The sequence below is a fragment of the Furipterus horrens genome, unplaced genomic scaffold (genome assembly GCF_987537825.1).
Source record: "Furipterus horrens unplaced genomic scaffold, mFurHor1.1.pri manual_scaffold_11, whole genome shotgun sequence".
Taxonomy (NCBI): Eukaryota; Metazoa; Chordata; class Mammalia; order Chiroptera; family Furipteridae; genus Furipterus; species Furipterus horrens.
In genome coordinates this window covers 88,297,203-88,310,685 of record NW_028327181.1, presented here as the reverse complement: position 1 = coordinate 88,310,685, position 13,483 = coordinate 88,297,203, and the positions used below count along the sequence as shown (strand labels likewise).

General features: G+C 48.6%; 1 protein-coding gene across 7 annotated transcripts in view; it reads right to left on the bottom strand.

The window, feature by feature from the left end:
* Positions 1-11,339, bottom strand: part of PECAM1 (platelet and endothelial cell adhesion molecule 1) — a 55,569-nt gene extending 44,230 nt beyond the window's left edge. For all 7 annotated transcript variants that reach the window (XM_090257821.1, XM_090257823.1, XM_090257826.1 and 4 more), the window contains exons 1-3: positions 11,080-11,339; positions 10,968-10,994; positions 2,457-2,750 (exon numbers count right to left, since the gene is read on the bottom strand). In XM_090257821.1, coding sequence (XP_090113947.1) covers positions 2,457-2,750; positions 10,968-10,994; positions 11,080-11,143 — 385 coding nt within the window. In that variant the 5' untranslated portion in view covers positions 11,144-11,339. The remainder of the gene's footprint in view (positions 1-2,456; positions 2,751-10,967; positions 10,995-11,079) is intronic.
* Between the last annotated feature and the right edge of the window lie 2,144 nt (positions 11,340-13,483).

Below are 13,483 nucleotides of genomic sequence, written 5' to 3'. Positions count from 1 at the left end.
AATGGGGTGGTCTGTGGGCTTCACTTTAAAACTGGTTTCTCTCTTCTATCCTAATGGCTTGGACAGAAAGGGCCCAGAGGTCTGAGAGGGGGGAAACATAAACTATTTCCCTCAGCCCAAACTAAATAAAATGGGCAAAAGGGTTTTGGACAGGAGAGATGTGCCTAGCACACCTTCCTCCAAAGAAGCCCTTTTTTTTTTTTTTTTCTCCTAATGTGGAACATTGAAAAATTAATCCCTGCCTTTTGTCACCTAGTAGTTATGGATTGAATGATGCTTTTTAACCCTTTTTGCCAAATCTGTTGCCCCCAGAACACAACAAGGATGCCAGCCTGCTAAACCAAGCACGCCGTTGTCCGGAGACAGCCAACTGACCTGGAGTCTGCACAATCCTTCCCCATGTGGGAAGGCCACCCTCCCCTCCACACCCCCACTGTTATTAGGGATTTCTGGACCCAAGGGTAGGTAGGACGACGACCATGTCCAGCTTGAAGCAGCTAGAGGAGCTTGAGACCTTCGCCCATTGTCCTTTACAAGATTACAAAGGGTCTTAATATCTGAGAGGGAGGGATAGTTATTTTTTACGAACCATGGGTATGGACTTGGGGGGGGATGCTGGGGGAGGGAGATACTGGGTGGAGGGGAGTAAAGGGGAAAAAATTGGAACTACTGTAACAACATAATCAATAAAATATACTTAAAAAAAAAAAAAGAAAAATTCCCCTAAGTTTCAAAAGCCTGCCAGCACATTTCTTTCCAACGTACTTGTCCCACACTCTTGGCCAGCCAATCTTTCCTCGTCACTAATGTAAAAGCCCAGACCTGTTGGTTCCTCCCCTGTCCTCACTGGAGATGGAGAAGGCCTGGTCTGCCTCTGTGTGGCTGTTGCCCCTGGTGACACAGAGAGCTGTCCAGCCAGCCATGCCCCCTAACTGCGCATAGGACACCCATGGAGGAATCGGCCTGAAGGGTGTGGCAGACTGACAAGAAAGTGGTCAGAGATTGCATAGGAAAATGCCCCCGGATGCTTGCCCATTGGTTCTTCCTGCTTCCTGTTGGCTGAAAGGGTTATTTTTCTCTAAGGATGGCCTGGCCCAGCACCTCATACATGATGGGCCATTCATTCATTCAACACTTGGTTACTGAGCACACTTCATTCACTACCCCATTTAATTCTTTAAAACATATATATTTTAAGGGTACATGTAGTTAACTAGTTATTTCTATTTTAGAGACAGGAAATGAAGACTCCAAGAGGCTGTTGGAATACTCAGCTCTTTCTCAGCCTCTGCTCCTTCCTCTGCCACATCCCTTTTCTCTGACCTTGTTCCACTCCCATCCAGCCAACCCTTACTCGATCTTTTGGATCTGAGCCCAAGGTCCCTTCCTCCAGGAAGACATCTCTAACTTCTCTAGGTAGAATTATTTCCTCCCTCCTTTGTGCTCCCAAGCTACTCAGACCATATAACTACTAGACTATAATTATCTGTCTAAATGTCTTTCTTCCCCACCAGACTGCACTGCCTCTTCAGCTGGATCCTCTCTGATGCATTTTCATGTCATGCACTGATTTTTTTACTGACTGGCAGCCTGGAGAAATGTTTCTTAAGGGAATAAATGAATGAATGAATGGAACTCTATATCTCTGAACCCAAATTTCCCACAATGATTTCTCTATTTCCCCATCCCCATCCATCTCTACTTCCCCTTTTCATCTGCTTGATTTATTTCACAACATTTATTTATTGCTTACTACGAGCCAGATTCTTTGTTTAAGATACAAAAATAGACCAAACACCACCTCTTTCCTCATGATCTCACAGTCCAGAAGAGCAGACACATGTGTGAGGAATAGCTGTAATATGGACTGAAAGGGTAAATGCCATTCCTGGGAACTCGTCATATGCTGGCATTAAGCTAAGCCCTTTCTTTACCTACAGATAGCTTTTAATCCTCTCAAAATTCCCTGAGCTGGGTATTATTGTTATTTTTCACTGATGAGAGGCTAAGGGACTTGCCCAGATTGGAATCCAGGCAGACTGACTACAGAATCCAGTGTCCACACTTGGCCCAATGGCCTTTATACAAGTCCACGGACTATAGAGAGGGCATAAGAGCTGTGAACATCCTGGGGGAGGTCAATTCTGTTCAGGAAAGTGTCAGAGAAGAGATCGAGTAGAGCCTTGAAGGAGAAACGGTAGTTCACAAAGAGATGAGAGGAAGAAGGGTATTCCCAGGAGAGGGAATAGCATGTGCAAAGAGGGTGAGAAGTAGCCTGGCATGTTGGGAGCATGTCTAAGGCCCATATTTTCAGGTTAGGAAAATGGCAGGCAAATGAGTGAGGCAGGTGATGGGTGGGCAGGTAGACCCACTGTTACTATACATTCAGTTACCGTTCTTGCTACTGCGTGTGTTAGCTTCACCTGACCGAGCTACAGTCAATTCCAGGGACTCACCTTTCACCAGCACCTCGTAATCCAGTGTGGCTTTCATCTTGTTGTTCAGACTCACAGTGCATTTGTACACCCCCGCATTGTGCACCCGCGCTTGAGGGATGAAATACGTCTCCATGCTCTCCTTGGAGGAGACGTTGTGAATCAGCACGTCGTCCTTATAGAACAGGACCCAGTGCTGAGGCTGGACATGGGAAGTGGTGCTGATGTCCACGTTGCACTGCAGGGTCAGATTCTCCCCGTTTTTCACCTCCTGCCCTGGCAGGATCACCATGTGGACGCTATTGATGGTGAAAGCTAAATGATAAGAGAAGGAGGGAAGACACACCTGTCATCCCAGAAACATTGTCCTGGTGACCTTCACCACATTGGATTGGTATCATCCTACGCAGTATAGTGTCCAAGGGTCCCGGATGGCTACAGGGGCCAGGTGGGTAGCAACTCTGGGTAGTGGGCCAAGTATGGTACTAAACTACTCGTTTTCCCACCAAGAGAAGGTGGCAGTCTTCAGAGTGTGACAAAACAAAAAACAAAAACAAAAGAACACCTGTTCATGAGACATACGCAGCCAGCTAGTTTTTATGGATCTATAAAGAAATACAAAAATAAAGTCTTATTTACTCCTCTCCCTTCTTTTACACAAGACATCCCTCTCCATACACAGAGTGGCAGCTCCAAACGTGGACCCTACCCGAAGCTTATGTGGCCCACACAGACTTCAGAGTCCAGAGATGGTATGGGACAGCGGGCACCAGGTGTTGTGCAAGCAAAACAGGGTCCCGTGGCTTAGGTTAGGCTCCTAAAAGTTCAGTTCTCATGAGACACTTTGATAAGAGAAAAATATTCACGGGCCATGCCTGATGGATGGATGTGTTATTTATTGAGTTTCCTTTATACTCTGACTCCTTAGTTTTAGAGCAAGGAAGATCTTCAGAAATCTGCGTACTTGGACCTCCTTGCTACAGTCCCTCATTGAATTACATTAAACAATAATACATAATTTTTATAAGTGGTCCCAGATCAGTTTTCAAATAAGAAAAGGTAAGAAAAGGCACAGCTAGCTAGCTGCCCAGAGACACTGGCAAAAACTGTCTTTCCCTTTCTTTTAACAAAGTGAAACCTTTTATCTGCAATTTAGAATTTAATTTATCTACGATGTCTCAGGTTTTTAAGTGAATACAACAGTCCACACCTGTCTCTTTCTTCCGAACACTTACTTTGACAAAAAGGAAACGGCATCTGATCGGTTCATGAGATGACACAAGGCGAGCGCTTAAATTCAAGCTGTTTCCACAGCACCACCCATCGGAACCCCCTTTTCTGTCTTTCTCTGTGCCTTGTTAGCTCCCGGTCTGAGGAGCCTGCTGCGCGAACACTCGAGCAGACGTTTCTTTGGGCCATATGTAGTTCCCCGTTGATTAATATGGTCCCTTCCTGGTCAGGGACAGGCGGGTCTTAGTCCCCGCTCCTTCATTTTTATTTTTTTTTTAATTTTATTTTTAAAGATTTTATTTATTTATTTTTTAGAGAGGGGGAAGGGAAGGAGAGTGAGAAAGAGAGATACAAAAATGTGCAAGAGAAACATAGACTGGTTGCCTCTCTCACATCCCCAACTGGGACCTGGCCCTCAACCCAGGCATGTGCCCTGACTGGGAATCGAACCAGCGACCTTTGGGTTCACAGGCCGGTGCTCAATGCACTGAGCCACACCAGCCAGGGCCCCCTTCTTCATTTTAAGCCCTGTTGTTTGGCACAGTGATTCTATCAGGAGATAGCAGAGAACAGAGGTTAAGTGCTGAGACAGGCTGCCTGAGCCAAATCCTGCCTCTGCTGCTCACAAACCCTGCAGCCATCGGCAAGGTACTGAACTTCTCTGAGTCTCAGTTTCCTTATCCATGCAGTGGGCGTAATAATAGTAAATGTACATGGGACCCTGAGTTTAAGTACTTGGGGTGCAGCTCTTGGCACAGATGAGGTACTTGAGAAATGTTAGCCAGATTCTGTCGGGCACAGTTTTAACACCAACTTTTGAGTCTTGGGGTTTCTAAGCTCTGTCTCAAGTCCATATTTCTAGTGAATATTTTTCAAAAGAAAACCATTTTTAAGAAATCTCCCAGGTTACTTATAATGACTTCTCCAGGTTCCCAGTGTCAGTCACCCCGTATGTCAGACTAATTTACTGTCACCAGTCTGCGGGAAACGCGCGCACACATGGCTGTGTGGCAGACTGGGACACGGAGCAGGGCACAGCAAGAAAGCAAGTCAGGCATGCCCGGTTCAACCCCTCAGTCCCACAGCCATAGCTGGGCAGTGCTGGGTTATTTAACCCCTCCGGGCCACCACTTACCCTCTTATAAAATGGGTACCCTCTTATAAAATGGGAACACAAATACCTGCCCTCCCGGGTACTGGGTACTAATACTTCAACCTTGAACAATAACAAAGCAAGGTGTCTGGGAGCGCCGAAGGGGCAGAGTATGTATTGCTCAGTGCCTGGCCCCTGGATGACATTGCACTCCCTCCCCTCTTCCATACACCACTCATGGAGCAGACATGTAGGTGGGCATCTGTGTGGCAGCCACTGCGCCCCATACTAGGGGCTCAGAGAGAGAGAGAGAGATTGTTTCTGCCCACCTGGCGCTCACAGTCTGCATTTCACAATCCTTCCCTACTCCAGGCCTGGCGACCTCAGTGCTGTCCCTGCCTGGGCCTCCCCGCTCCGAACAGGCCTAGTTCATTTCCTTTTTCTAGGAGGCCCACCACTTTGTCACAGTTTTAAAGCACACTTGGGCAGTTTTCAGAGAGGATGACACCCACTAGCCTGGGGAATATTCACCATCTTGTTTTTCTAAGCAACACTAACACACATCTGCTTAATCAATTAATTCAACCGCTGCACTGGTAGGAACAGCACCATCCCACGGCCAGCTGAAACAGATGAGGGAGACGGGAGGCAGACAGGACGGAAGAAGGAAAATCACTTTATAAAATTTATCAAGATACATGAATCCAGCTCTTCAGCTTCACACAAAACCTCACGGACTTGATGCAACAAAACCAGCAGCCTAAGGAAAAAGAACAACAAAAACCCAGCAGCCTCTATTTCACCACCACCCCCTCAGCCACACACCCCCAGATTCCCCCCCAGCACACAGCCTTCCAGATGGTCCCCACTGAGCCTTGCCTTCTGGTAGTCACATCTCCAAGCGGTCCCCTCCCACATCATACCAGGGTTAGTCTCATGACCAATGAAGTACTACTGAAGGGCAGGTGTGTCCCTTCTGGCATTAGATTATAAAAGACATTGGAGCTTTTGTCTTGGCCACTCTTTCCTTTTCTGGGTTCACTCACTCCGGGCAAAGCCAGCTGCCGTGTCATGAGCTTCCCTATGGAGAGGACCACATGGCAAGGAACAGCCACATGAGTGAGCTTAAAGCAGACCCCCTACTTTCAGACGAGCCTTCTGATCACTGTGACCCTGACCAACGTTTTATCTGCAATCTCCTGACACTCCCTGATTCAGAACCAGTCAACTGAGCCACTCCTGGATTCCTGACCCTCAGAAATGGTATGAGAGAATAAATTGTCTTCAGCCACTAAGGTTTAGGGTGATTTGTTAAGTAGAAATAGATAACAAATATACCACCCAACCAATTTTCAAAAATATTTACCTGATGATTAACACAGAAAATGGAAAACATTATCCTCTTTGTGAATAAACTGTCGAGGAAGAGCCAAATTGGATTACCGTGTATAGGTCTCAGTAGTCACACAACTGGGAGGCTGTTCACAACCTGGGCTCCCTGGGCTCCCTGGAAGTTCATGGATGGGTGTTAGGGAACCCATGAATCTCCTCTGATCATATAGGCAAGGATGCGCTTTTCTGAAGAGAGGATCCACAGCTCTCTTTCCAAAACCCAAAGGTTTTCAAACTGTCATGGTAGAAGGGTGAGATCTTTTCACCCTGGGGAGACAAAGGCTGACAGAGAAGGATCCAAAGTAACTAAGTCACCACAGCACAGAAAGGCTCCCAGGGACCACAGTGCCAAATTCCCAAACCCTATGACCCAGGAGCCTGATTTCCTCTACCTCCAACGGATGCTGATGCTCCCTGGGAAGATGAGGCATTATGACTCAGCCAGCCACTTGGCCCTCAATCTGGAAATGACTCAGAAAGACAGGCAGGGGGAGAGAAGGAGGAGCCACTCACTATTGTGAGGGAAATTACAGGGAGCCACAAAGCACAGAGTCCCTGTGGAACTTCAGACCATGCTGGCCCATCTTTAGACTCTCAAATATCTCCAAGTCCGGCTCCTTCAATGAGACATTTATTGATCATCTATGCCAGGTGCTGGGCTTGCAAGGTGAATACAAAATCATTCTTACTGTCCCAGCGCATGCAGGCTGGTGGGGGCCCAGATAACTGGAGCACAGTGATATAAACACCAAGAGGAAGGGCTGCCCACGAAAGGTCAAGGAGTCTGAAGGAAGTGACTCCTGAACTGAGCCTTGAACCAGGCCAAGAACAGGGGTGCTCTGGGCAGGAGAACAGCGTGTACCAGGGCACAGGGGCACGAAAAATCAATGCATTCAGGCACAAACAGTTACAGGAACCAGAGTATGGCTCTGGAGGGGCCAAGAGAGCCAGGTAGGAGGTACCAGAACAGAGGGCCTTGCCTGCTGTGCTGGTGAGCTGGGCCCTGTCCTGAGGGTATTTAGAAGGGTGACAGGATGACATGGAAGCTTTAGAAAGATCACTGTGGACTGCGGGGAGAGACCAGAGGCCTATAAACAGCTTGGACAGAGGTCCAGGTGAAAGGTGATGAGGTCTGAGCTAGGGCAGGTACAGCGGGAATGAAGCGATGGGCTTGAGAAATATTTAGCAGACACAGAAGGACTTATCTGCGAGGGGGGTGTGTGAAAAGTTTCTGGAACTAGAGTGGTGATGTTTGCACAGCAATATGAATATACTAGATATCATTAATAAATTTTATGTTATAATGTATTTTAGTAACATTTTTTTAAAGACTTGCTTGAATCTGGGGGTCGAGGCAAAGAGTGGCAGGTAAGGTTCCTGGATTAGGCACCCAGGAGGGTCTGGATGTCACAGACTCAAGTAGAGAATGGCAGAAAAAGATAAGTGTGAAGTAAAAAGGCATGGTGGTGACACTGGTTTGGGGGGACCTGGGAGGCAACTAGGAGGAAAAGTCACCTCCTGGCCCCGCATGATGCTCAGGGGGGAAGCCAGGGCTCGCCTGGCCCAGGGCGGTGTGTGGAGGTATAGAGAGCAGGTTAAGCTCCAGAGAGGATAAGACCAGGGAGCCTGCAGAGACCAGGGGGCGGAGGGGTCAGACCCTGGGAAAGTCCAAATGCACTGTGGGGAAAGGAGGGGGGTTGCCAGAGATGTAAGAGGACCCCAGGGGAGAGGAACTAGGAGGCCGAGGAAGGAAGGAAGCAGCTTCGGGCAAAGGCCGTGCAGGGCCCCAGAGCTGAGGGCTGGCGTTGGGCATCAGGAGGCCCGTGCAGGACCCCGGTGCAGGGAGCGGCGGGTGCCAGTGCAGGGGTGACTGAGAGGTGAGGAAGCGGACCGTGAGCACAGACCAGCCGCCAGAGCAGTCTGGCTGAGGAAGGGAGCAGACAGATGGGGGACACGAGATGAATGGGGGCGGCGAGTTGTTCGTAATTTTCCTTTTTCATAAAAAAGTAAGAGCTACCAATTGTGTTTGAGGGAGAAGAGCCAGAAAGGGGGGAGATACCACAGTGGTAGAACGTGATCCCAGGGGGCAATGCGAGGGCTTGGCTCCGAGCCCAGGTGGACAGGCTGGCCCCGGCCAGCACAAGGGAAGAGGGGCAGACATCTCCACCTCGCCTGAAGCAGGAGGGAAGCCAGGAGCACGGGTGGGGAGGCCGATAAGCCTGCAGCAGGGCAGAGGGGAAGCTGAGGAAGTTCCCTCCAGACAGCCCTGTTCTCAAGGTGAAGGCTGAGGTCATCTCCTGAGGCAGGCAGCCGGGGTGGGGTCAGCGCCTGAGATAAAGGAGTGGAAAGTGCCAAGGCTGACCAAACGCCTCAACTGCGGGAGCCGGGTCGTGGGCCACCCGCGTCAAACACATTGACAGCATGGTCTTGGGAGGCCCGAGGATTGGGAGACCTGGATCCTAGCCCCCACTCCACTAACACCCAGTGCTGACCACATGCAAGTACCGCTGGTCTTCAGGCCTCAGTTTCCTCAGGTGTGAGAACAAGGCAGAGGCCGGAGGCAGCAGTGGGGCAGTGGGCGAGTCTCCTCCTCTAAGTCACGTCATGTAGCGCTGAGGTCTTGGCTGAAGGTACAAAAACCTTTCTCTGTGAACCATGGGGAGGGAGTGGTTTACTTCCATCCGAGGTGGGGAAGGGGACAGGAGAGGCTGGAGGTCCTCGGAAACAGGATGTCCAGAGCGAGAGACAGAGAAGCCCAGAAGCAGGAGTGATGGCGGTGTGTGGTCAGACACAAGCTGGGGGGAGTGGGCTGGCCTGGACTGAGGGGGCGGCGCAGGAGCTGTGATCGCAAAGGTGGGAGGACCAGCACTGCGGATAGTACATAAGCCATTATTTATCACCTCCTTTCACCTGATCTCATCCTCTCACTGACTCTGTGATTAATCCTCTTATCATCCCCACTGTACAGAGTGAGAAAAGGGCTCAAAGAGGCAAAGTAAAATTGGCTTTAAAAAGTTGAGTCAGGCCCTGACTGGTGTGACTCAGTTGGTTGAGCATGGTCCTGCAGAGTTGAAGGGCCACCAGTTCAATTCCCACTGTTAGGGATAAAGGAGCAAGCCAGTGACTCTCAGACCAGTAGGAAATAATTAACAGATGAATCACAGAAAAGGGGCGAGGAAATGACATTCCGCAGTGTCACACACATATCTCTGGGATCAAAAGGAGGAAGATTGTCAGCACCAAACACAGAGAAATGGGAAGCTATAGCTAGATAACTTTGCAAATAAGTTGGAGATAGACCTATAACTAGATTTCCCTTAGTTAATCACACCCTGAGTTAAGTAGTTAATCGTGTTAGATTGTGAACCCAGATTAACCAGTAATGAAGAAATGGGGGAGAAGGAGAGGGGAGGGCGAGCTTATTGTGTTAGGGTTGGGTAGCTAATTGCATTAGTATAAAACCAGTTTTCTTTGTCTACTTCACGCACACATGCTCTTGGCTGGCGGTGCACCCGACTCTGCAGACTCGTGAATAAACGCCTCACTTTGCTGCTGAAGTTCTGTGTCCCGGTGATTTATTGTGAGCATTTCTCACACCAGTAAGAGCACATGCCTGGGTTGCGGGTTCGGTCTCCAGTTGGGGCACATTCAAGAGACAACTGATCCATGTTTCTCTCTTAGACCGAGATTTCTCTCTCTCTCTCCCCCCCTCCTTTCCTCGCTCTCTAAAAATAAATGACTGTATATATTTTAAAAAGGTTGAGTTAGGTCTATGGCTCCAGACAGATTAGGGCAGGTTGGGAGGAGGACTTGGATGGTGGAAGTTGCCCTACTAACTGACTCTCGATCAAACAAGTCGGTTATTTCTCTGAGTTGCGGAGACATCATCTGTTCATTAGGATGACTAGGATGTTAATGGATCTCCCGCCTCCATGGGGTCCTACGGGGACTGGATGCCTGCCGAAGCACATGGGCAGACCAGCCTTGCTAGTAGCCACACTAGCCCTCCTCGTCCGGGAGCCCTCACTCTGAGCCCGGGCTCAGCAAACCAGCATCATCCATGTACATTATCTCCAAAGGGCCGTGCATCTGACTGTGATCCAGTCGCCAACGCCGTTCTTTGCTGACTGAAGTGACCGCTGACAAGGGGATCCTGCTCTGTGGGCTCTCCCTCCACTAAGCTCCCCGACCCAGCCAAGCCCCCTCCTTCAAATGGTCTGACGAGGCAAAACCAAACCCGCTTACTCTAAAGATTCAAAATTAGCTCCAAAGTGGGTGACAAACCAGGCTTCAAGGTCAGGCACCCCTCCCTGTACATAAGCACACGCACTGCAGGGACAATTTCAGCCTCGCGAGTGGGTGGGGAACGAAATCCAATGTGTTTTAGATTGTTCAGGAGAAACAAATCATAACAACAACTTAAACTCTGTTCTGTCTTCATGAATCTAACAAATGGATTACATTTCATTTGTGAATTAAAAGCCTGGGGAGGGGGTAGAATATGAAAATATGAACTTTATGGTAGAACAACAGAAAAACAAATTATGTGCTCACTTTATCTCACAACCCGCCCCAGCCCTGACACACCAGTTCACTAGGACCTAGAAAATGTGTGCTGCATCCAAAACATGCTGATTAGAACTTGGCTGTTTGTTTGTTTTTTCTAAGACCTTCTAAAAATGCCAGAAAGCAGTCAACTTTAGCTCTCAATTGGAATATATTTTCCAATTGTCCTAAACACTAACCCCAGCCGTTGGACATTGACTGCTGAGAGCCACAGAAAGACACAATGAATCTAGGTAGAAATGACAACTTACAGTTTTCTTGAGCCTCGAGGCTTGAACCTGGAAGAGACAGAAGAAATATGTTGACTTCATTAGCTTCAATTCTCATGAAGTTTAAGCGATGTCGGAAGAGAATAAAACTCACAAAGCAGAAGTGTCAGCAGGACTCCGAGCCTCATCTTGCCCTCCTTAGTCAACTCCAACTGCATTCTGAAAGCAAGGCTTCAGGCAGCTAGTTCCACCTCCGAGCCATGCCCCGGGGGCAGAAGACACTTTCCATGTACTGCTGATGAGAAACCTGCCCTGTGAGAAGCAGAAAGACCACTCTGGTCACCTCTCCCAGCGCAGCAGAAAGACCAGCTGTGATGCGGGTCAGGTAATGGCAGCCATTGCTGGAAGCGGACACAATGCCTGGGCTGGCCTGATATCTCCTCAGGAAATGACTAGTCTTCCTGAGGGGCCACCAAACTCCGCTGCTTTGTTTAGTTTTGGGGGGGGAGAAAAGGCACAAGTGGCATTTCGCCTCAGCTTTCCTGACCTTCCTCTGTCACCTGGGTTTGGAGCCTCTTCTGGCAGAGGAAGGGGTTCTTCCCTCTCTCCATCTTCCACCCAAAGGGCTTCTCTACAGGGACACGCGGCAAGACCCCTCTGCTTTTCCTGTGGTCCCCAAGGGGGCTCTTTCCACACAGCCTAAGTTTGGACCTCCTGCCTTTCCTGGCGAGGCTTTGAGACAGGGCTGACTTTTCCAGAACATTGAAGGTTCATCGGGGAAACCTTGTTATGGCTCCCTATTGCCCTCCAGAGAAAGTCAGTTTGCAATCCTCCACCACCTAGCCCTTGCTGCCCAGCCTGATCCCCTGGGCAAAAAATGAGTTCTGCAGAAAGTAACCTCACAGGGTGATCTAATCATAAATTCCTATTTGAGTCACTGTGAACAAACCTTTGTTAGGACACATACTTCCTTTTTATTTTAATTTATTTTTTATTGCATTTTTTCCCCTTATGTATGCATTCATTGTTGGTTCTTGGATGTGCCCTGACCAGGGATCGAACCCCCAACCTTGGCGTATCTAAGCAATTGAGCTGTCCTGCCCAGGCTGGAAATCATTTAAAATGGCTGTTGTGCCCATCCCTCCACCCAGTCGGCACCAGAGGGCCAAGACAACACGGGGCTGGTCCACCGCAGGACTTGTGGGTCCTCACAGGAGAGCCTCCCCACCGCTCTCCATGGGTCTGTCTGTCTCCTACTCACTCTCTTTCCTTGGGAACCGTTCCTTCCAGCTCTCCTGGGAATCTCTTCCTCCTCTCACGCTCGGCTATGATATCAGAACTAAAGCATATGCTATTCATCATTGGTTTTATTCATCGAAAAGAGGATCATCCTCCTTAGTCTTTCTTTGTAAAGTATGAATGCCATATTGAACATTAAAAATGTATAAGTGAAATATTTTTCTATTTCATCTGTTTATTTTTTAAAACAGTTTATTTATTGTTAGAGAGAGGGAAAGGGAGGGAGAAAGAGAGGAAGAGAAACATCGACGTGTAAGAGAAATAGCCACAGGCTGCTTCTCGCATGTGCCCCAGTAGGGGCCAGCCCGCAAGAGCAGGGTATCGAAAGGGCGACCTTTCCGTTGGCAGTGCTGACGCACACCCCACTGAGCCACACCAGCCAGGGCTTTGGCTCCTTTTTAAAAATAGTACATTGAGTGGCTTTTTGTATGTGTGTGAACTTTACATATCTTCCTCCTTCTTCCCCTTTCCTTAGTGAATTTATTGGTCAGAAAAAAAGGAAGATTGCCCTGGCTGGTGTGGCTCACTGGATTGAGTGCTGGCCCTGTGAACTGAAATATCGTCAGTTCAGTTCCCAGTCAGGGCACATGCCTGGGTTGTGGGCCAGGTCCCCAGATGGGGATGTGTGAGAGGTAACCAATCAATGTATCTCATACATCGATGTTTCTCTCCTTCTCTTTCTCCCTCCCTTCCCCTCTCTCTAAAAATAAATAAATAGAATTTAAAATTTTTTTAAAGGAAAAAATGAAGGAAGAGAATGAGGGAGGAAGGAAGGAAGGAAAAGAGAAGAAAAGAGGAAAGAAAAGAAAAGAAAAGAAAAAAAAGAAATGAAAAGTTCCCCACAGCTGTTTTGGCTCCTTGGTAAGAATTGCGTCACTCCTGACTTATATATTGCCAGGATGGTGATCTCAGGTATGCTCACCAGGCATGACAGGTTCACCCAGGACCCTATTTCCCCCAGAGCGCTACTCCCTGCTCCCTTTCTCAGCCAAAGGGCATTGAGGAAGGAACACGTGGTTTGTCCATGCTGTGCTTCTGCCATCAAAGACCAGGAAACTCAAATCACCGCAATCTATTACAGCATAAAACAGCTGCCTGAGTAAATCTCCAGAAGTGTTTTTTCTGAGAAGCTGGGGTGGGATCAGAGAGAAAGGGTGGGGGAAGCAGGCAGCCATCCTGTCAGAGGGGCTACAGGCACCACACAGAGCTGACCAACCACCTACCTCAAGACTAGAGTGGTGGGAAATAAGACATCAGCC